General features: G+C 48.0%; 1 protein-coding gene across 3 annotated transcripts in view; it reads right to left on the bottom strand.

Annotated features, from left to right (window-relative positions):
• Positions 1–5927: 5927 nt before the first annotated feature.
• The window catches only part of Mmd2 (monocyte to macrophage differentiation-associated 2), a 47386-nt gene continuing 28779 nt past the window's right edge, over positions 5928–24534 (bottom strand). Inside the window, exons 2-7 of one of the 3 annotated variants that reach the window (NM_001037217.1) lie at positions 22730–22811; positions 17791–17951; positions 17404–17478; positions 12329–12430; positions 10662–10731; positions 5928–7353 (exon numbers count right to left, since the gene is read on the bottom strand). In NM_001037217.1, coding sequence (NP_001032294.1) covers positions 7150–7353; positions 10662–10731; positions 12329–12430; positions 17404–17478; positions 17791–17951; positions 22730–22811 — 694 coding nt within the window. In that variant the 3' untranslated portion in view covers positions 5928–7149. Of the gene's footprint in view, positions 7389–10661; positions 10732–12294; positions 12431–13362; positions 16263–17403; positions 17479–17790; positions 17952–22729; positions 22812–24534 lie in introns of those variants that run through there. The other 2 variants (XM_063271263.1, XM_063271264.1) reach the window with 2 other exon arrangements.

Raw genomic sequence — 24534 nt, 5'->3', positions numbered from 1 at the left:
CGATGATATGCTGAGACGTGCTACAGCATAGGTGAACCTTGGAAGCATTATATTAATATAAACCAGGCAAAAAGGGACGGATGTATGATTCCTCTTGGTTGACTCTAGCTTTGTGGTTTGGATATGAAGCCTCCCTCTCCCAAGGCTCATGTGACCCGTGATGGGAAGAGTTCAGAGCTTGAGGGCTCAGATTGTGAGGGTGCTAACGTCATCAGGGAGGTGATCCTCCAGTCAGCTGGAGGAACGGAGTTATCCTGGAAAATGGGAAGACAGATTTGTATCTCTCTCATTCCCCTCTCATGATGCTCTACCTAAGACCAGGGGGCCGAGTGGCTGGTACCTCTGAGACCAGGAGTCATAAATCTCCCCTCCTTTCACTTGACTCTGCCCAGCGTTGTGTGACAGCAGTGGAAACCAACATTGCTGTTAGGCATGACCAACACGTTAGAAAGGAAAAACCCACAAAGCAGAGGGAGACTGTTTGAGGGATGAAGAGGGAGATACGCCATGGAGCCTGATGATCTAAGTTCAAATTCCAGGATCCACATGGTGCGAGGAGAGGAGAAATTCTACAAGTTGTCTGTGTCTTACCTGGGTGTGCATGTATATCAACACACACACACACACTCACACACACACACACTCACACATACGCACACTCACACTCACACACACAGACACACACACACACACACACAGAGAGAGAGAGAGAGAGAGAGAGAGAGAGAGAGAGAGAAATCTTGAGGCCAGCTACAAGGAGAAAATTGTTGTAATCAGAGGAGGGATTCACGTGCAGAGAGCCACCACAGACAATGGTGATGTGCCTGGTCCCGAAGGTCACAGGTCTATCCCCAAATGCCACCCTAATAATTACCTCACTGCTAGGCTCCTGTCTGCAAGTCCAGGAGGTTATCACCAACAGTGTCAGTGTGGCTCTCTCCCATAGGATGGGTCTCAAGTTGGGCCAGTCATTGGTCAGCCATTCCCCCAGTTTCTGCCCCATCTTTCTCCCTGCACATATTGTAGGCAGGACAAATTGTGAGTCAAAGGTTTTGTGAGTGAGCTGGTGTCCCTATCCCTCCACTGGAAGTCTTGCCTAGTTACTTCTCTGAGTAGAAAGGGAGGAGGGAGGAGGGGGTGAGATGAGAGGGAGGGACTGGGAGGAAAAGAGGGAGGGGATCACTGATAGGGATGTAAGGTAAATTAATTAATAAAAAATAAAATGGAATAAATAAATAAATACACCTCTCTGTATCCAAACCCTCATCTTCTGTCCTTATCCTTAAATTGTTTTCACTTTGGGGGTATGTATGCACATAGGTATGCAGATACGAGTATGTGTGCACATGTGCACACAGGGCAGAGGTCAGTATCAGACACTTCCTGTTGTGGTAAATTAAAAAAAGGCGTGACCGGTGCCTGCGGGTACCCAGCCGTCGTGCAAGCCGTTCCAGTGTGGCACCTTGCCATGCTGTTTTGTTTTCACTCCCAGTTCCTTTGGCGAATTGTTACTATGTCAGACATACACATCGCAATTCCGTGGCGGGCTTGGTGCGTCCCACCACCACACATTCTCTTGAACTCAGTTAAGTCAATATATGAAAGAACACACCACACAATGACCTCTGATCCAATTGATAAGATATAATTTGCCCATCTAGACAGCGAAAAATCCTGTACACACCCATCCCTTAAAAATAGTCATAGTCGGGGTTGGGGATTTAGCTCAGTGGTAGAGCGCTTGCCTAGCAAGCGCAGGCAGGCCCTGGGTTCGGTCCCCAGCTCCGAAAAAAAAAAAATAGAAAAAAAAATAGTCATAGCCACCTATATCTATGTGCAGAGAAGAATCTTAACACCTGCTGCCGTGTTCTCCCGGCTCCTTCTACTCTGGCTCCTTCTCTTTCTAAAGCTTTTCTCCCGCCCATCCTTCCTTCTCCTCCAATGGCAGGCCTCGTTCTATCCCGTACCAGCCTTCCTGCATAAAGACGTCAACCTACAGCGACCTTCCACCATTTCCCATCTTATTTTTTTCAGTCACATTTTTCTTTATATCGGGGGTCGGGTATTGTGCCATGACTCGCATGTGGAGGTCAGAAGATAACTTTTTGATATCCTGGGGGAACGGTCAGTTTTTTCCTTCCATCCTGTGGGTCCCAGGGATCGAACTCAGGTCACCGTCGTTGGCAGGAAGAGCGATCTTGCAGGCTTCCACCTTATTTTTTTTGAGACAAGTTCTCTCACTGAACCTGGAGCTCACCAATCCAGCCAGAACAGAATCCTCCTGTCTCTGCCGCCCCGCCCCCATCACTAGGTTCAGGCAGAGTGCTAGAGGAAAACTCTCTGCCGCCACGCCCCCATTAATCTCTAGGCTCAGGCAGAGCACTAGAAGAAAGCCTGCCGCCTGCCGTGACTGTGGAAAAGAGAATTGGGAAATGAAGATGTGGCTGAGCTGAAGGAGTTCTTGCTTGACAAGCTCAAAGGCCAGGGTGGTATCCCAGCCTTACATAAACTGGGTATGGTAGTGCACCCCTATAGCTCCAATCCTGGGAGGTAAATGCAGAAGAATCAGGAATTCAAGGTTATTCTTGGCTACGTGTGACCCTGATCCAGTCTAAGAAAGAAAGAAAGACAGAGAGAGAGAGAGAGAGAGAGAAGAAAGAAAGAAAGAAAGAAAGAAAGAAAGAAAGAAAGAAAGAAAGAAAAGTTGGGTGTGCTGGTATTCCTTTAACACCAAAAATGGATCTCTGTAAATTTGAAGCTAGTCTGGTCTACGTAGTGACTTCCAGGAGCGCTAAGGATATGAAGAGAGACCTTGTCTCAAAAAAGAAAGAAAGAATAGGAGGAGGAGGAGGAGGAGGAGGAAGAGGAGGAGGAGGAGGGAGAGGAGGAGGAGGAGGAAGAGGAGGAGGAAAGAAGAAAAAGAAAAAGAAAAGGAGGCTCGAGGAGAGAAACGGGGAGGGGAGAGCACGACAGAACTGGGTAGGCAGAAAAGGGTGGGCTAAGGGTTCCCTTCTAGCCTCTAGCCCCACCCACCATTCTGTGTTGCTGCACAAAGACCCAACCTCACCCAAGCCTCACTGGACGATGAGATCCAGGTCACTTGCAATTCTTAGTGCTGTTCCCTCTTCCAGTCCCCCAGGGCCTCCCTCCTGCACCTCCCCATGAGAAAGCCACCCAGCCCTGCTCACACTTCCAGTCTAGCTCCAGTCTGAGATTGATTCAAACCCCACCATCCCTGGCCTCTTCTGAGACCTCTAAGGAAGGCTTGCTGCACACATTGCTGTAGTCCCTGTGGTTTTTTGGGACAGGTCCATATTGGAGTGCTGACATCTAATGTCTAGCATGCTCTCTGCCCCCAACGCCTGGTACATCACCCAGGACACTCTTGGGACAGAGCTGGAGGCACTGAACCATGGGAGTATCTTTTCCAGCTCTGCTGCTCAGGTGATAGGTGGTGACATCTGGAGGCAGGGCTGAGGTGCCCTGGAACCCTGGGGAACTCCTTTTTCTGAATGATGCTAGATCATAGGCAGTGTGTCTTGAACTGGAGCAGGAGAAGGAAGGGTGGCCATGGCCTTTCAAGATATCCCCAAGGGTCACCCATAGTTAAATGTCACCCTTAGTGACTTTTTTCTTGGGTTAGTATTGAGGTTCGATCGGTTGCTATGCAGTGAAGGGCTGCGTGGGGCCCTAAGGCCTGGTTGTTCCAGAGGTGAGAGAATCGGCAAGTAGTCCCAGAGGGATGCTGTGACCTTGGCCCCAAGTTACTTGGTGAATAGAGATGCCTACAGCTTAGAGCTGGGCAGAATTGAGATAGGCGGGGCTTGGTGTTCCCAGTCTTGTGGGAGGAGACCACAAGGGGTTTAAAGAAGAAGGTGGAGGGAGGAGAAAGATGCCCTGAATTAGGAGTCAAGAAAGTATGGCTCTGAGGGCTGACCAACTGGAGTTAGGAGCCTCTCAGATGAAGCACAGTAAGTAATAACTTGGGGTTATCAGAAGGAAATAGATTTTCCTTTTTCTTTTTTTTTCTTTTTCCTTTTTTTTTTTTTGGAGCTGGGGACCGAACCCAGGGCCTTACGCTTCCTAGGCAAGCGCTCTACCACTGAGCTAAATCCCCAACCCCGGAAATAGATTTTAATAGCATAGAGGGCACAGATCCACTCAGCATTAGTACTAATAAAGGCTTATTATAAAGGTCACATGTGTCTTTTATCTGGGAACTGAATAATCAAAGGCAGGATAAAAACTATGCTTTGAGATTAAATATTTCCAACAACAGGTTGAAACTCCAACACAGGAGTCTCCTTTATCAGACCTTACTTTCCAGGGGACAATTAACAAAGCTAATTAGAGCATCAGGCTGGGCGTTGCATCTCATTCATTTAATTAATTAATTAAATGTGTATGTGTGTATGTACATATGTGTATGTATGTGTGTATGTATGTGTATATATGTATGTGTGTATGTATGTATTTGTGTGTATGTATTTGTGTATGTATGTATGTGTGTATGTGTATGTATATGTATATGTGTGTATGTGTGTATGTGTGTGTATGTATGTGTGTGTATGTATGTGTGTATGTATGTATGTATGTATGTATGTATGTATGTATGTGTACGGCAGAGGATGGCTTGCAGAAGTCCATTCTCTCCTACTGTCAGCCTGGGGAATTGAACTCAGGTCATCAGGCTTGACAGCTAGCACCTTTACCTTCTGAGCCATCCCATCAGCCCCACTGTTATTCTATTCCTTTCTTCATGCAGCCTTATACGGTGCTGTCATTTCACATTATTTATTTATTTATTTATTTATTTATTTATTTACTATTTATTTATCTTTATTTGTATGAGTGCTTTGCTTACATGTATATCTGTGCACCAGATTTATGCCTGGCTCCTACAGAGGCCAGAAGAGTGTGTCAGATCCCCTGAAACGGAAATCAGAGATGGTTACAAGCTGCCATGTGGGTGCTGGGAATCAAGAGCAGCCAGTGCTCTGAACCGCTGAGCCCTCTCTCCAGCCCCATATGAGATGCTGTCTCACTTACTTTGTCTCATAGCTGGGAACATCTGCCACAGAGAGCAAGGGATTGGTCTAAATCCATGCCAGATTTCTAAATCTGGGAAAGGCCAGATTTGATGCCAGGTCTAGCAAGACAGCCCAGCCCTCCAGGAGCAGCTCATGTACCTGAGTGACAGAGCGCTGAGCTATGGTGCGTGCCAACGAGCGCAAGGAGTTAGAGGTGCAGAGGATAGACCCAGAGTCACACAAATACTCCAAAGTCCTCAATGTGTATTTGGGCTTTGAAGAATGAATAGGAGTTGAGTAGGAGAGAGACCCTCTGTAGGGTGACTGTCTAGGGACAATTCTAACAAATGTCCAGCCCAGGGCCACAAGGAGATGGAGCTATTCAACTCAAGAGCTCAGCAGTGGCCATGTGGTCACTTTGAGGTGCCAAGCCAGTGTCTTAGGCATCCATTAATGTTCCCAGTCCCCATCTGCATCTAGCTGCAGACGCTTTTCTTGGTCTGAACTGCACCATTCCCAGGACATTCTCATACAGCATTTCAGATGCCCCATTTCCCACAGCTTCAGGCCCAGGGTGAGGCCAGTTATGAGGGTCCCATCCCAGTCAGCAGCTGGCTCTCTCCAATGTGGGTCTCTTCTCTGAACCCTGACTCCCTGTTGGAGGAAACAGGGGAAATGCATGGGGCAGGATTGCCCAAGATGGTTACCAGGGGCTGGAAGTCCTATTCTTTTACATACAACACACACACACACACACACACACACACACACACAACACACACATGCACATAGACACACACATAACACACACACGCACACGCACATACAAAGAGACATTCACATGCACAAGCAGCCTAGACAAATCCAATTTTAAAGCTCGCTGTCTCCACAACCATCTTTCCGAGGAATGCATAAACTTGCTTTAATACTGGCTTTGACATATGGGATTCCAGGTGCTGACGCCCTGAAATACCTTGGAATGTGCTAGAACAAAGTATAAGGCACCCTGTCTTGGCCCACCCTCGCCCACGCCCATCTGGCCGGCAGTTGTTGAGTAAGATGTTGGATTTCCAGCAGACTCCTGCAGAGTCTGAGCTGTCAGTTTAGGTCAGGAGCCAGGCCTGCTGCTCCAATACTCCATCAGTGTCCAGGTGGCATCTTATGACAAGGCTAGCCCAGGAGTACAAGTGGCTGAGGACGGGCCCCTGGGAGCCATGCTCTTAGCTAACAGATCACTTCAGACGATTGAGGGATGGAGGCATTCCACTCATTCTAATAGGCGAAGACCCTGCCCCTAGGCCCATCAGAGGGGCCTCTGAGAGCCATCTCATGACACTAAGAAAAAATCCCTCTGTTGAACAGTGTCGTTTTTCTGTGTTCTTTGAGATGAGAAAAAAGGGCCAGGAAACAGCATCTTCATGCCAGATCTCAGCTCCTCTAGAACCAAGAGCCAGCCATGGTGGAGCAGAGTGTGAGGAGCTGCTTGGAATGTGTGCCTTGATCTTCCTGCACTGCCCCCAAACAGCCCACTCCAAAACTCCCTCGGACAGGAGGGAATCGAAGGTAATGGTGTCCATACAGTAACTTCTCATCGCTATGCTGTGATCCTGTCTCTTAACACACCTGGCCAGCCAAAAGGTTCCATAATAAGAACAGAATCAATTAGTAATGTCTGCATGGGACACTGTCGAATTCTAATGCTACGTACATGCTGCAATTGATTGGTGATGCCTGTTGTGGTCAGGGATATTCCCCATCTGTCATCTATAAAGCTAAGTCACTTTCCTCTGAAGCAGAAAGGGAGGCCCTCAGGACCTTAAAAATTACCTTTTGGATGGTCATCCCCTATTTGGCCCTTTTCTGAAGATGTTAATCTTGGTTATAGTAAAAAAAAATATATCTAAAGTAGAAACACAATACTGAATTAATTTCTCCTCCATGGAAATGACTAAATGTTTTCTTCCTTGCTGGAGATTCAAAAGGTGGTCTGGCTGTCACTGAAAGGGACCTTAGACCCATGAAGAATTCCATCCAGGAAAAGACAGGCAGATCTTGGCACAGTTCACTTCCCATGATGCTTTGATCCCAAAGTCCAAATGACCCACGGAGTCTGGGCCACTCATTTAGACACCTTGGTCTGCAGTGTGCTGGGCAGGTAGAGGTACCTCCAGATGGCATAGTAGTGGGTCCCAGCACCAAATGCCACAAAGAGGTGCCAGATGGCATGAGCAAAGGGAATTCTTCCATCGCTCTTAAAGAACACCATGCCCAGGCAGTAGAAAGCCCCTCCTGTCATCAGCTCCCAGATACCCTCAGTGTTGGGCTGTTGGAATAAAAGGAGATAAGTCAGAGGAAGAGCTGGTCGTTCCCTGCCACCCAGACCACACATACAAGTGTAGAACAAGCCCAGAAGGAAGTCTCAACATGGTGCTATCAAATTTTCCCACCTTAATTCCCCAAATCTGCAATTGGTTGAAGATGACAAACTGGACCCTCAGAGGCCCAGCACGTGGGAGAAGGCAAATGCAGCAGGATTAGAAGTCCAAGGCCAGCCTGGGCTACACTGGGCTGTGCCTCCACAAACAGACCCCCCCAAATTTCAAAAGCTACTTTTATAATAGGGCCATATAACAAGTTCGTGAGGAACTTAAGGTAAATATTGAGACCCTTCCAAAAAAAGGAGGAGGAGGAAGAGGAGGAAGAGGGGGAAGAGAAGGAAGAGGAGGAAGAGGGGGAAGAGGGGGAAGAGGAGGGAGAGGGGGAAGAGAAGGAAGAGGGGGAAGAGGGGGAAGAGAAGGAAGAGGGGGAAGAGGAGGAAGAGGGGGAAGAGGAGGAAGAGGGGGAAGAGGGGGAAGAGGAGGAAGAGGAAGAAGAGGGGGAGAGGAGGAAGAGGGGGAAGAGGGGGAAGAGGAAGAAGAGGGAGAAGAGGGGGAAGAGGGGGAAAAGGGGGAAGAGGGGGGAGAGGAGGAAGAGGAGGAAGAGGAGGAAGAGGAAGAAGAGGGGGGAGAGGAGGAAGAGGAGGAAGAGGGGGAAGAGGAAGAAGAGGGAGAAGAGGGGGAAGAGGAGGAAGAGGAGAAAGAGGAGGAAGAGGAGGAAGAAGAGGAAGAGGAAGAAGAGGGGGGAGAGGAGGAAGAGGAAGAAGAGGGGGGAGAGGAGGAAGAGGAGGAAGAGGAAGAAGAGGGGGGAGAGGAGGAAGAGGAGGAAGAGGGGGAAAAGGGGAAGGGGGAAGAGGGGGAAGAGAGGGAAGAGGGGGAAGAGGAGGAAGAGGGGGAAGAGGGGGAAGGGGGAAGAGGAGGAAGAGGGGGAAGGGGGAAGAGGGGGAAGAGGGGGAAGGGGGGAAGAGGGTGAAGAGGAGGAAGAGGAGGAGCTGGGAATACAGCCGAGTAGTAGAGCACTTGCCTAGAATGTGGTTCTATCTTCATCACTGCATGCTCACGCAAGTGCACACAGCCCAGCACTCATGCACACACACACATACCACCAGTATGCCCACACCCTGGGATGTTACTCAGCCTTAAAAAGGATGGCTGTTCCAACACAAGCAATGGTGTGGAAAAGCTTCAAGGTCACGGTGCTAAATGAAATAAGCCAGGCACGGGCACAAAAGGACTGCTACCATGAAATGTGATTGCCCCAAAGTAGCCAAGTTCACAGACACAGAAAGTAGGAGGCCTAGGTGGAGGGATGTTTCACAGGACCATCCTCCTAGCAAAATTGCTGCCATCCTCGGGAGTTTGGGCTGGACCTGCTCAGCCAAGATCCCAACTGGACTTGTTGAATGCTAACATCCCCTCTTGGGAAGAGGGGTCAGCGAGAGACATGGTACCCTCAGCGGAGTATCCAGCCATCCCTCCCAACTAGTTCTATGCAGTTCTGCCCTAGTCACCCAAGGCCTTGGAGTCTCCGAGAAGGGCTACAGGATAGAGGTACAGATATGAGAAGGACTCCATCTACACGGCCACGGGGAATCGTCACACATGTTGGATGCAGACATTTAGTGTGGCTGCTTTAAAGTCACCCACACATCTGCCCATAAGCCCTCACCCACTGCCCTGCAAGTAAGCCTGGACTCTGGTAGACTCGAGGAGGGGTAGATGTTTACATCTTCCCAGCAAAAGGAAGTTTAGCAGTGGAGGAGAAAAGGGATTGTGTGAGTGCCGTGTATGCGGGTGCCCAAGGAAGCCAGCAGAGGGCGCTAGATGCCCTGGAGCTGGAGTTCCAGGTGTCTTTGGTCCGCTTCTTGTAGATGCTGGGAGCCACACTCATGCCTCTCCTCTAAACTGACACAGGATCCAATCTTTAGGCAAGCAGGTTCCGCCATCCTTTCTTTCTATGACTCAGCCATGACACAGTCTCTTAGAGACGGGGCAAGAGGCGCCTGCCTGTAACCGTTGCAGGCATGCGCTGAGCAAGCAGAGGAAGGAAGAACTCAGGGACAGCCTGGGCTCAGAACCGGGCTCTGCTTCACACAAACAATACAAAACAAAACAGAGAGGAGAACTGGACACGAGAATGTTATTCAGCCTTGAAATAGGAAGAATATTCTACATAAGGAATTTGATGTCAGCCTGGTCTACAATGAGAATCTCAAAAAAAAAAATATTTCTTAGAGATCTTAAAGACGCTGTGTGGTGCTTAATTGTAACTGCTGGCTTGACCCAATCTAGAATTACTTGTGAAGAAGGTCACAAGGAAAGATCTAGATCAAGTTGTTTTGTGGGTATATCTATTGGAGATTATCTTGATTATTATTGTTGATATATGAAGACTCGTCCTAAAAATGGCCAGCACCATTCTCTGGATGAGTCCTGGACGATATAATGGTACGGACAGTAAGCTGAGCTCTAAGTATGCATTCATTTTCCTCTTCTCTTGGATGTGATTAGCTGCTGCAAGTTCCTGCCTTGGCTTCCCCTCAACGATGAACTATAACCTGAAATTGTGATCTGAACAAAGTCTTTCTTTCCTAAACTGCTTAATAAAAAATGACTTCATTTTTAGTTATGTGTATGCATATGGGAAGGGGTGTGGGTGCACCATTTGTGTGCAATGCCCATGGAGGCCAGAAGGGGGCACCAGATACCTGGGTCTGGAGTTAAAGGTGTTTGTAAACCACCTGTTGTGGGTGCTGGGAACCAAACACAGGTCCTGTGTAAAAGCTGCAACTGCTTTTAACCATTTGCACTATCTTTTCAGTTCAGCCCTCTAAGGCATTTTTTGTCACAGCAACAAAATGAAACTAAAACACACGCACGCATGCACGCACCCATGCATATTCCCCAGTCCTCAAGAGTATGGAAGCTAAATATTAACCACACAGTACACATAGCACCCAGTGCTTTCTAGCAGGAGCAACATGCCAGGCACCATGGTCAGTGCCTTGCTTGAACTGTCTGGTAAACTCAATAGAATATGGAGACCTAACCTCAGAGTTAGGCACAAGGGATGCTCTATTTCCCAGGTGAGATCTCCATGTTTTCTGTTCCCTTAGGCAAGCACACAGACCCACGGGGCCTCTGTTTCCCCTGCTGCCAGAGAGGGCTTTATTGATAGTCTCAAGAGACAGGTCTTGCTAAGGCATGTGTTCCTTCCAGAAGATCGGAGACCTCATGATGGGCAAGTGAAACTTACCATGGAGAGGATGACCAGGGCGGGGAAGAAACCCATCACCACATAGCAGAGCAGCTCCACAAGCTTGTACCTGGGAAGACAAGTCATGTGGCCTCAGGACAAGCTTCCAATGAAGGTCAGAGCACACAGGTTTCTGATGCTGAAGACCAGCACAGCAAGAAGAGGGCACTTCTCTGTGTGACACTCCTTGGCACATTTTCTACCCAGCAATATCAATAGGCAATGGTGGTTGTGTGCCACCAATGTGTGGCCAATGCAGACATTACTAATTAATCCCAGCATCATCTCCCACAGGACCCAAGCAGCCATTCTCAATTGTGCTGAACTGCTAGATCAACTGAGCTCTATGCCCTTCTGTCTCCTGGAGTCCCTGGGGCCTCTGTGGATGCAGGACTTTGTTACTTTCTGATGCTTCCCCAGATTTTCTTTCTTCCCCCACTTAATGACTCTCACTCTAGTTCCATAGCAGTAATAGTTTTTGGGGTATATCCCTCTTATAGCCTTTTCCCATTATCTGATAATATAGCCTAGGAAGGTGATAGATGAACTAGGCAGGTGACTCAAGTTACCTACGATGTCATTAAAAAAATCTGGAGAGGACAGTGTGCTGGATAGATGGCTCAACAGTTAAGAGCACTTCTAGTTGGGTTCCCAGCACCCACAGTGGGCAGCTTACAACCATCTATAACTCCAGCTCTAGGGGATCTGACAGCCTCTTCTGGCCTCCTGGGGCACCTACACATGTGTGCATGTACATTCACACAGATACACATAAATGAACCCTTGTTATGTGTGTGTGTGTGTGTATGTACATTTGTGTGAGGTGTGTGTGCACATGAGTATGGGAGTCAGAGAATAGCCTCTTGTGTCATTCCTCAGGGGTTGTCCATCTTGAGAAAGGGTCTCTCAATGACCTGGACCTTGTCAAGTAGGGTGAGCAGCAAGCCATGGGGATCCTCTGTCTCTGTCTCTCGGCAGTAGGATGCTGGGCCCAGCTTTTAAAGTGTGCTCTGGGGATCAAGGTTAGGTCTTGGTGCTTGAACACTGGAACTTCATCAACAGAGCCATCTTCCCAACATCCTCTATGATAGCTCTTTTGAAAGACACATAGGGCCCAAAGAAATGGCTTCCTTGGCAAAGGGCTTTCTGTACAAGCACAAGGACCTGAGTTCAGATCCCTGCAGCCACATAAAAGCCAGGCCATGATCACACACATCTGTACCCTCATCTCTAGGAGAGAAGAGTCAGGATTCCTAGAGCTTGCTGGCCTGTAAGGCCAGCTGATTGATGAGCTCTGAATGAGAGATCCAATCTCAAAAAGCAAGGTGGAGTGGTTGAGGTCATCCACATACTCTGGCCCCTACACACACACAGGTACACACACACAGATACACACACAGACACACAGATACAAACACACACACACACACACAGAGAGAGAGAGAGAGAGAGAGAGAGAGAGAGAGAGAGAGCTTCAGAGCTTCATATCTGCCCCTCTTGGCCAGGTGTACACCCATGGGTCTCCTCAAGGGTAGGATACAAACAAAGCTGGGCCCTCACCTTTCTGGAGTCATCCTTGGGGTTCACCTACTTGGGGGTGCTGAGTAGGTAGTACTGAAAAACTAAGGGACACCTTGCCAATCTAAGACTTCCCAGCCTTCACTTACCGTTCATGGAAGAAAAAGACATAGACAGTTCCAATAGAGGCCATGATCCAGACCAGCCAGCGCATGTGGGAGGCCCAAGGGCCCAGCTCCCGAAGGTTCAGCCTGGGAGAGAAGAAAGCCAAGTCTGAGAGAACCAGCATGGCTCAGCACTACAAGGCCAGACTGTCCCAGGAAGCTGATGCCAGAGCAACCCAGTCCCCAGTGGCTGCCTGGGAGGAATGAAGACTCTCACAATGGCGGGGTAGAATGCTACACAAAAGGCATTGGCAGGGGTTGGGGATTTAGCTCAGTGGTAGAGCGCTTGCCTAGCAAGCACAAGGCCCTGGGTTCGGTCCCCAGCTAGAAAAAAAAAAAAAAGGCATTGGCAAAGTTTCGATGGCGGCACATGCTTGTCATCCCAGCACTCAGGAGGCTGAGGCAGGAGAACCACCAGTTTCAGACCTGTATGAGCTACACACATGAGATAAGACCCAGACCCAGACAGAAACTAGCCTCACAGCAGGGACAACAGTAAAATGCCAGCCACTTAAGCAGAAAGACATGAGTTCAAATTCCCAGAACCCACAAAATCCCCAGTGACAGGGAGGCAGACGCAGGAGGATCCCTAGGGCTCACTCAGCAATCAGTCTAGCCTCATAGTGAGTAGTGGTAGGATCAATGAGACCCTTCCTCAAAAATAAGGAGGAGGCCAAACAAGGGAGTCACCAGACCTTCATGTGACCTCTGTCTTTCACATGAGTGCATGCACACATGTGCACCCACATGTGCACCAGAACATATATACACATAGAGATCACACGCGGAAATAAACGTGGGCCCTTTTGTCATTTACATTCCTTCTGTTGGTTCCGTTTAACTGATACACAGTACCATGCCCAGTTCTTGTAATTTTATACAATATTTTGAGAACGTCCGTATGTTTTTTTTAAACATTTATTTTGTGAGTGTGTGTATGTACTCAGACACCATGGTGCATGTGTGGAGGTCAGAGGACAAATTTTGGAGGGGTTGGTTCCCTTCTTCTACTCTATGGCTGCTGGGGAGAAAACTCAGGTTTGCCTATAGAAGTCAGGGCTGTCTACAGGCCCCTAATTCTTTTTTTTTTTTTTTAAAGATTTATTTTATTATATATAAGTACACTGTAGCTGTCTTCAGATACACCAGAAGAGGGCATCGGATCTCTTTACAGATGGTTGTGAGCCACCATGTGGTTGCTGGGAATTGAACTCATGACCTCTGGAAGAACAGTTGGGTGTTCTTAACCACTGAGCCATCTCTCCAGCCCAGGCCCCTAATTCTTTAACCTGCTAAGTCATCTTGTTTGTTTGTTTGTGTGTGTGTTTGGCTGGTTGATTGGTTGGTTGGTTGGTGGAGACAGAGTCCCTCTACCTGGCCCTGGCTAGCCTGGAACTCACTATGTGGTCCAGGCTACCTTCAAACTCACAGAGATCCATCTACTTCTGCCTCCTGAGTGCTGGGATTAAAAATGAGGGGATTGGGGATTTAGCTCAGTGGTAGAGCGCTTGCCTAGCAAGCGCAAGGCCCTGGGTTCAGTCCTCAGCTCTGGAAAAAAAAAATGTGAATGACTGCATCAGGCTAAGTCATCTTAAGGGCCCTATTCACAGTCATTGTAAAGTAGAATGGATGGCAAGGCTGGGATCTTTAAGTTCAAGGCCAACCTGGTCTACAGACCAAGTTCCAGGATGGCCAGGGATACACAGAGAAACCTTATCTTGGAAAAAAAATAGGCGTATAGATTGTTTGAACCAACGTGGTGAAATCCCCAGAGGCTGTTATAGCTGTTGGAGCTGGGAGATCAGTCACGAACAGCAAGCTTGAGTTTGGAGAAATGGCTCAGTGGCTATGACTATTTGTTGGGCCAGCGATGGTAGAACACAGCTTCAGGAGGCAGAGCCAGGTGGAAACCAAGCCATCCAGGATTTCACAGTAGGCCCTTCAGAGAGAGGGCAAGGAGGGAGAGAGGGACGGAGGAAGAAAGACAGAGGGAAGAGAGGGAGGAAAAGAGAGAGAGACAGAGACTTGTTGCTCTTGCAGAGAATCTAGGTTCAATTCCAAGCACCCACATTGGCCACCTGTAACTCCCGTTCCAAGGGGCTTGAAGCTCTCTTCTGACCTCCACAGTCTGCACATGGGGCACCTACACACATTGTCACACACAGACGCATGCATGCATATGTATATAATATATATGTTTACATTATATAAGCCTGTAAACAAAAGCACATAACATGTTGGAAAGAGAAGGAGGCTGAAGATTATGGGATGGGAAGAACGGAATGCCGTATCAAAGTGAGTTACAAAAGAGGATATATAGCTAATAGTTTTCCTGGTTCTAACTCTGTCATGGATTTTCTGTTTGGGATGATGGATACTGTGATGGTTTGCATATGCATGGCCCAGGGAGTGGCACTATTAGAAGGTGTGGCCTTGTTGGAGGAAGTGTGTCACTGCCGGGGTGGGCTCGGAGACCCTCCTCCTAGCTGCTTCAGGATGCTGTCTGTTCCTGGCTTCCTTCCGGTGAAGATGCAGAACTCTCAGCTCCTCCTGCACCATGCCTGCCTGGATACTGCCATGCTCCTGCCTTGACGATAATGGACTGAATCTCTGAACCTGGAAGTCAGCCCCAATTAAATGTCGTCCTTATGAGAGATGCCTTGGTCATGGTGCCTGTTCACAGCAGTAAAACCCTAAGACAGATACGTGCATAAAAATACATTTGATAATAAATGTATAAAACCCAATAAGAAGCGCTACAACATCCATTCCAAATGGCTACTCTAGCTGTACAGAAGCTCACTGAGATGTACAGACTAGGGGCATGGCTAATTTTGGCAATGTTTAATTTAACAAGTTTCCATAATAAAGTATATAAAATTTGAAACAAAAATAATAAATCTTAAAAGGGAAGAAGAAATGTAGCATGGCCTGAGCAATGGCTCAGTGGTTAAGAGCACTACCTGCTCTTCCAGAGGTCCTGAGTTCAGTTTCCCGCACCCACGTGGTGGCTCACAACTGTCTGTGACCCCAGTTGCAGGAGCTCTGACACCCTCACAAAGACATAGACATACATGGAGGCAAAACACTAATGCTCATAAAATAAAAATAATTAAATTAAAAAAAAAGAATAGCAATGTGGTGGTTAGTGCTGTCAATGAAATAAAATGTACACGTATGTAGGGAGAAAAATGTAGGGACATTTTTCTTCAAATTCCTGCTGTTCTCCAAACCAAGAATTGGAATAAATATCTTCTCCCTTAAGTTGCTTTCGCCAGTGAATCTATCACAGCCCAGGGTGGATGGCAAGACAGCAAGATTATATTGTTTGCATACAGGATAAATTGCATGTAGATGTGGAGAGAGATCTGAGTCCCTTCCCATGCAGGGAGACTTAGAAAAAGACAATTAATAAGGGGATGAAGAAAAGCCTTTAACTCTACACTGGAGTGAATTCCTTGGATGAGAAAGCCTTTAACATTTTTTAAAACTATGTATCTGTGTGTAGTGGTACACATGAGTGCAGGTGCCAGTGGAGGCCAGAAGAGGGCGCTATACTCCTTAGACCCGGAGGTACAGGGGGTTGTGAGCTGTTCAACATGGGTGCTGGGAACTGAACTTGGGTTCTCTGCAAGGGCTCCCAACTGCTGAAAGAAAACGGGGGAGATGAGGAAAGAGGAGGATGAGGGTGATGATGATAAGGAGGAGGAGTCAGACACTGAGTAGGGAGGCCCTCTACTCACGACGTAACTGAACGGTCATCACAAAGGCGTTAAGTAGCTGAGCGTGGCTGAACACACCTAGTCCCAGTCTTGGGAAGACTGAAGTCGGAGGATCTGCTCATCAAAGTTCCTGACCAGTCAGGGCTACACAGCCAGACCCCAACTCAGAAAGTGGGAGGGAGGACGTTTACCTAGCACTTGTGAAAGAAAACCTGGGTTATACCCACAGCACAGTAATTAAAAAATAGTAGTGCTTCTGTGTGGAAGAAACCTGATCATTCAAATTCCTGATCCTGCCTCAGTGAACAAGGTGAAGAAGGACAGAGGATGATTCTGGATATCACACATAAATATGCATACACACATGTACACCACACACACACACTCATGCATACGGTCACACATACTCATGCATACAGTCACACACACACACACACACGCACACAAAGGACAATAAGCGGAAAAACTAGAAAAATTTTGGGGTTTTATTTTGTTTTCGAGACAGGAACCCACTGTGTAGCTAGGGTTGGCCTCAAACTCTTGATCTCCCTGCCTCAGCCTCCCAAAGTCTGGGGATGCAAGCACATGCCACACACTTGTCTAAATACACACGTAATAATGTCCAATACATGTATGTCCGCCCCCTTCATAGAAAGGAAGCACAGTTAAGAGATAGAGAACTGGTTTGATTTCCAGAACCACCGAGGAAAAAGGATAAAAATATATTGAGGAAGGAACATGTAGCCCCACTGAGCTCAAACTGCCAGAGACGTACCTGTCTCTGCCTCCTAAGTGCTGGGATTAAAGGCCTGTGCAACCACACCCAGAAATAAGTAAAGCTTTTCAATCATACATATAAGCCAGGCACCGTCAAACACACTTGCAATCTTGGCACTTGGAAAGCAGAGGCCGGAGGATCAGAACTCCGAGGCCAGCCTCAGCTACATGGGTAATTCAAGGCTGAGACCCAGTCACACACACACATGAAAAGATAATAATAATAATAAAAGAAAACCCTCACATGCATATCTGCAAATATGTGCAAGTGTGTCTACACATCTATACATTGGCATCTACTGATATCTGTGAATATATGCGCTAATGCATGCTAATATATGCACAAGCATTTGCATACACAGCCACACACACTTGCTCTCTTTTTTGCCGACATTTCTTGAAGGATACAAAAGGTAGGTAATCTTGGCATAAGAGTAAGGATGAGCATGTCTTCTTAACTACTCCTCTGGCTGTGTGACTGCCAGCCACCCACCCAAATTCAATCATGAGAAAGGAAGGGAGGCAGCCAGTGGGGGTGGAGGGGGGGGCGCTGGCACTCACCAAGGAGCATAGGAGGCCGCAATGAAGAAGTAAATCACCATCCTGTCGATCATGTGCAGGCAGTGTTCTACCATCCTGGTCAGGGAGAAAAGGAGTCAGGTCACAGCCTCTATGCCAGCAGGAAAGCCCAGCAGCACCCCAGGCACTGCCTAGGGACAACATTGCCTTCCCTACAGGGAGAGAGACTGAGAGATGGGATTAGGAAAGCCCCCACCCCTCCTTCCCGCTCCAGCCTCGGTCTCTCCGTCTCTCCACCAGAGCCACAGTTTTCCAGGTCACCTATCATTCTTGGGTTATTATCCATTACGATGAATGCTAACACATCTCTAACTACATGTGTGTAGAGTGTACGTCCATGAGCCCTTCTGTGGGTTGGGCAGGGGGTACCTGAGATGGCTCTTCTTCCATGAGACTGTGTGGAAAATGGTGGATACCACAAAGAGGCCACAAAGGCCAAGGCCGTAGATCCAGGCAGATATGGTCTCCCAGTCATCATCGGACAGGAAGTAGAGGTTGGAGCTGCCAAGGATGCTGGGAATGATCCAGAACTAGACGGAGAGAAGACAGATCAGGGTGAGCCTTTTAAAGAATAGATACCTTTTATAAAGATTCATTTCCTTTTTAATTTTGTGTATACGTGTGCAGTGGGGGAAGGGCTGTGCACGTGCACGCAGGAGGCAGCAGAGGCCAGAAGAGGACATTAGACCCCTAGACTTTCAGATGGTTATAAGACATCAGGCCAAGGTGCTGGGAAACAAACCAGGTCCTCTGCAAGAGCAGTATGTGTTCTTTTTTTTTTTCTTTTTTCTTTTTCAGAGCTGGGGACCGAACCCAGGGCCTTGCGCTTGCTAGGCAAGTGCTCTACCGCTGAGCTAAATCCCCAACCCCGCAGTATGTGTTCTTAACTGATGAAATGTCTCTCCACCCTCAGGGACCAAGTCTTTTGTGCATGGGAGAGGGTGTGTGATTCGGAGCACGGCAGGCTCTTTATGTGACTCTATATGGTGCTGGGCTATGCTTATGCCTATGGAAGCTGTCATTTCTCAGCCATTGTTCTCTCTTCTTGTTTGTATTAAACATTTTTGTTCAGTGTGTATGTGTGTATGTGTATGCACATGTGTATATGCACATGTGTGTGTATATGTGTGCATGTGTGTATGTGTGTGTGCATGTGCATGTATGCATGTGTGTGGGGGTCATGTGTGTATGTGCATGTGTGTATGTGTGTGTGTGTGTGTGCATGTACGTACACTTGAGTCAGAGTGTACTATCAGACACTGAAGTCAATTCTCTCTTTCTGCTGTGTAGGCTTTGGGGACTGAACTCAGGTCCTCATGCTTGTGGAGAAAGCCTTTTACCCACTGAGCCATCTCCACTGGACAGCCTCAGACTTTCGAGCAATGCCCAAGGAAGCACAGAGCCCCAGGATCTCTGAACTCCCTCCCTTTCTCCAGACCAGCAGTTCGCTTATGTTCTCAGGATCCCCCAACCATACATTTATTTTCATTGCTACTTTATAATGGTTTTGCTACTGAGCAGTGTCTCAGTTCCTAAGACCATCAGAAATGTGTGTGTGTGTGTGTGTGTGTGTGTGTGTGTGTGTGTGTGTGAAATATGTGTTTTCTGAAGCCATGACTCACAGATTAAGAATCGCTGCTAGATCATGTAGCCCGAGACCTAGGCAGTATGGTGCCCACCAGGCACGCGAAGGATAACAGTGCCACGTAAGAAGTGAGACATTTTATTTCAAAGGAATAGATTCCATTTTCCCGAAACTTTAACTGACAAATAAAATGTAAAACACACCTACCAGGCACAAAAGAGACACCTCAGTGGTTAAGAGCAATGGTTGCTCTTCCAGAGGACCCAGGTTCAATTCCCAAAACTCACATGGTGGCTCACAACTGTCTGTAACTCTGGCTCCAGGGGATCTGATGCCCTCTTCTGGCCTTTGTGGGTACCAGGCATACACATGGTGAACAGACAAACATCCAGGCGAAATATCCATAGACAGGAAATTACAATCACAACATAAAACTTGTACTTAGTGGACTGGAGGACTGGCTCATGGGAATGGCACTTGCCACACAAGTGTGAAGACCTGAGTTCAAATCCTGATAACCCACATAATGCCAGACATGGTTGTTGGAAGCCAGGATAATCCAGGGCTTTCCCTGAGGTCCTGATGTGTGGAGAAGGAACATAATTCTTTGTCTAAAAGCATGAACATGCTTGACAGAGTCAGTAATGGTCTGGGGCCAGAGTCTTGGGAACCCAACTCTTTCCTACTAAGGGCTGTGCTTATTGTCCCAAGGCCACCGTGTGCCCAGTCTGTGACACACTTGAGACATGCTGTGTCCCTTTTGCACGGCATTGCTTGATTAGCTTCCTGCTCACCTCATCCCCTTGTGTGATAGATTTCTGCCGACTGTCCCATTTGCCCCTGCAAATGGTGTGGAAGATGTGCTGATGGAACACGCCTTAGATCCTAGCTCTTGGGAGGTAGAAGCACGGAGATCTGTGAGGCCAGCCTGGTTTATAGAGTGAGTTCCAGGACAGCCAGGGATACACAGAGAAACCCTATCTCTAGAGAGATAGAAAGAGAAAAGATGCTGCGCTTCTTAATAAACTTATGGTGTGAGTGAGTCACGAGGGCTCCGCCCCCTCAATGCCTCTGTTTAGGACCCTCGTTCCTGTGGTTTGGGTCACACAGTAGCACATGTCTATAACCCTGGGACTTGTACATTATCCCAGCATTTCCACAGTGAGATGGAAGAATATCCAAGTACACATGGACCAGCTAGCCTGGGCTAGACCATTAAAGCAGAGACCATTTCAAGCAAGGTGGAAGGTGATAAATGGCACCTCCGCCCTCCACGTCTGCATCGCGACCCATGGGTGCTCACTGTCACCACCATCATCATTTAAGTACTTGTTTTTAACTATGTTTGGAGGTGGCGCGTGTGAGTGCAGGAACCAATTGAGGACAGAAGAGGGCGCTAGAGTCTCCTGAAGATGGAGATAACTGCCTGTTGTGAGCTGTCCGCTGTGGGTGCTGGGAACCAAACTCAGATCAAAGGCCGCTATCTTCTTAAACCTTTTATCATTGCTTTAGGGTGAAAACATCCTAAAGTCCTTCTAGGTTTGTTTGTTTGCTGGTTCGCAGTGCTGGGAGTGGTACCCAGGGCCTCCCTCATGTTATTCAAGGCTCTACCAACTGAGCTACATCCCCACCATTCTATCAAGGTTTTGGAAATGCACAGTTCCATAGTTGTGCTGGTAGAAGGCTTGTGTGTCCTTCCCAAATGACATCCCTGGCACCACATAAAGCAGGCATGGCTGTGCACACCTGTAATCCCAGCACTCAGGAGGTGGGGACTGAAGGCAAAACCAGAACTCAAGTTCATCCTCCGCTACATAGTGAGTTTAAGTCTGGCCTGGGCTACATGAGACCCCATCTCAAGAAGAGACAGCACAGGGGAAGGGGCAGGCCACTCACCTGGTTATAGAGAATAACCCCCCGAATTCTTTACAAATCTGTGATCTGCCTCTCCCAAACCTTCCATATTTTCCTCAGGAGAGTACTGGAAATTGTTCAACAACCGGGCAATGAACAGGTCATCCTAGCACGGCATACGTATGGCAAGGTAGTGAAGGGGACCTACTCAGGCCATCCCTGCATCTGGGCAAATGGGGGAGCTTTAGAGAGGAGCATTTCAGCAAGACCATGATGGACAAAAAGGGTTGACTAGGCAGGGTGATGGGGTGGCAAAAGTTCCAGGGAGCGGGACGGCAGGAAGTCACGGGAACTGCAAGCAGCTGCGGAAGTCAGGGGCTCTGGACAAGAGTGTGGGAGTGGCCTTGTGAGAGGAGAGCTGGGGCCTGTCCAGGGACGAGCTAGAGTGGGTACTAGGAAGGTCTGGGGGTTCACTGAGTGATAGGCGTACTCAGTTCCACAGTCCGTGGTGCTACAATGGGGCTTCCTTTAGCTCCTAGTCACCCTATGGGACCCTGAGGGATTAGAGAAGCAGGTCACACTGGAGTGGGTTAAGAAGGTCCGGGAAGACGACTCCATCAGTAAAATACTCACTGCACAAACACGAGGAGCTGAGTTCAGATCCCCAGCACCCATGTTAAAAACTGAACCACTTGGTGTGCGCTGGGAAGCCCAGTGTTGGGAAGCAGAATCAGGCAGAATCAGATCAGCAGGTGACCGACAGAGCATCACTTAAAGTAAGATGGAGTGCGCCAAAGTGTTTTTTTATGAAAGCCTGGCCACCTGGGTTTGATCCCAAGTCACACACTATGAGTGGAGAACTGACTCCTGAAAGTTGTCCTCTGACAACTTCATACATGCACACCCACACACAAATAAAAACTAAATTTAAAGAACCTCTCGGGGTTGGGGATTTGGCTCAGTGGTAGAGCGCTTGCCTAGCAAGCGCAAGGCCCTGGGTTCCGTCCCCAGCTCCGAAAAAAAGAAAAAGAAAAAAAAAAGAACCTCTTTCTTCCTCCCCCTTCTCTTCCTTCCCCCTCCTCCTCCTCCTCCTCCTCCTCCTCCTCCTCCTCCTCCTTCTCCTCCTTGAGACAGGATCTCTCTATGTGGTTCTGGTTGTCCTGGGGCTTGCTGTGTAGACCAGACTGGCAACAGACTCACAGAGATCCTCCTGCCTCTGGCTCCAGAGTGCTGAAAGTAAAGATGTGAACCACTGGCCAGGGGATGGTGGCACACTCCTTTAATCTCCACACACCAGAGGCAGAGGCAGGCCGATCTTCGAGTTCAAGGCCAGCCTGGTCTACAGAGTGAGTTCCAGGACAGCCAGGGCTACATAGTGAAACTGTGTCTCAAAGGAGAAGAGGAGGTGGGGGGAGGAGGAGAAGGGGAAGGAGGAAGAGGAGGAGGAGAAGGAGGAGGAGAAGGAGAAGGAGGAGAAGGAGAAGGAGAAGGAGAAGGAGAAGGAGAAGGAGAAGGAGAAGGAGAAGGAGAAGGAGAAGGAGAAGGAGAAGGAGAAGAAGAAGAAGAAGAAGAAGAAGAAGAAGAAGAAGAAGAAGAAGAAGAAGAAGAAGAAGAAGAAGAAGAAGAAGAAAACACCATCACACCCAACCTTCAGCACTTTTAGAGAATCTGAGTTCAGTCCCAGCACCCAACACTGAGCAGCCCACAACTGCCTGTAACTCCGGCTCCAGGCACTCGACCCCCTCTTCTGACCTCTGTGGGCATCTGCACTCACACACACAGACGATATACACAACAGACTGAGGGAGCGCGCCTCCCTTGCCCCCACCCTGAAGGGTCCCTATGTCAGCAGCCCATAAGTCAACTCACAGCATGGGTGGCACAGTTCGCTGCATGTTCATACTCTGTGGGCCGGTACCTCTTGTGTGCCGGGACTCGGTCATTCATAAACCTGCAATGAGAGGCAGGGTTTCAGGAAGGTGGCAGAAGACGCCGGACCCCAACTTCTCACCTGTTCCTTCCTTCCTTCTTTCCTTCTCCTTTTCTGGATATTACAGTTTTTTTTTCCCAATTACACATGTGTGTTTGCGTGGTGCGTGCACTGGTGCTTGCCTCTGCATGTGCACACATAGGCCAGTAGGTGACATTGTGTGCCTACCTCAGGGACACTACTGCCTTATTTGTTAGACAGGGTCTCTCACTGAACCCAACGCTTGCCTCTTCAGCCAGGCTGACCGGCTAGCAGTGGGCCTCAGAAATCTGCCTGTCTCTGTCTCCCCAGCTCCTTACAGCAAGTTTTGTGTTACAGGTATCAGCCTTCACACCGGTTCTGGGGATATAAACCCAAGCCCTCGTGGGTGTGCAGCACACACTTAACCTAAAACCATCTCCTCAGCCTTAAGGGAAACAGTTTTACTGCTAAGTGTTTCATGTCTAGTCCTTAAGGTGATGTTAGTTTGGGGAATAAAAGAACTTTATTGGGGCTTGGACTATAACTTGGTTGAGAGCTTCCTAACAGGAAGTTCCACCCCCAGGACTTCATAAACGGCTGTGATTGGTGCACATATGTAATCCCTGCATCCTTCGGGGGAAGAAGCAGGGGGATGCTGAGTGCTGGGGTCACAGACACGCATCACCATGCCTGGCTAACACACAAACTATGTAAGATGCAGCCTCACCTGCATCATCAAGAAGTAGATGACTTCTGTACTAATAATCCGTGTTTCATTGATATAGTGAAGTAACTGAGCGTGAATAACTTTATTTTTTTTCTTTTTTTTTTTTTTTCGGAGCTGGGGACTGAATCCAGGGCCTTGCGCTTGCTAGGCAAGCGCTCTACCACTGAGCTAAATCCCCAACCCCTCTCTCTTGCTTTTCAAGACAGGGTTTTCTCTGTGTAGTCCTGGCTAGAACTCACCCTGTAGATCAGGCTGGCCTGGGATGAAAAGTGTTCTTAAAAAGAATTCCTGGAGCAGAAATGGCTCAGTTGTTAAGAATTCTTCCTGCTCTGGCAGTGCACCCAAGAAGTTCAGTTCCTAGCACCCACATCATCGAGCCCCCAACCACCTAGAACTCCAGTTCCAGGAGATCTGATGCTCTCTTAGCCTCCATGGACACATATACACATAACAAATGTACACATATACACATTAGAAGACATTTGTGGTGAATGCCTCTTAGGAAGCAAAGACAGGTAGATCTCTGTGTGTTCACGGGCAGCCTGAATTACAGAGAGAGTTCTAAGCCAGCCAGGGCTATACAGTGAGAACTTGTCTCATAAATAAATAAATAAATAAATAAATAAATAAATACTTTAAAATAATAAGCGTTCCCCGTGTGCTACACTGAAAGAATGTTGCTTCTATGCAGACCATACAGGAGTAATTAAAGACTCCATGAATAAACTTAGAGAAAGGTTAGACAAAAGACAGAGAAGCGTATCAGGGATGGTTCGAGAGCTGGTTTAGTAGATCTCCTTGGATGACTACCCTGATATCTTCCCTTATGGGACCCTTCTTAATTTTGCTTCTGCTTCTGATTATAGGTCCATGTGTGTTAAAGAAACTAGTTAATAGGTTTGACTCCTACAAAAAGATAGAGACGCCCAACAAGGTTGGTTTGAGTCTTGGTTCACTCGGTCTCCCTGGATGACACCCTACTCTCTGCTATAAGGC

Source organism: Rattus norvegicus, chromosome 12 (genome assembly GCF_036323735.1).
Source record: "Rattus norvegicus strain BN/NHsdMcwi chromosome 12, GRCr8, whole genome shotgun sequence".
In the NCBI taxonomy this organism is placed as follows: Eukaryota; Metazoa; Chordata; class Mammalia; order Rodentia; family Muridae; genus Rattus; species Rattus norvegicus.
This window is presented reverse-complemented; position numbering and strand designations above follow the sequence as displayed.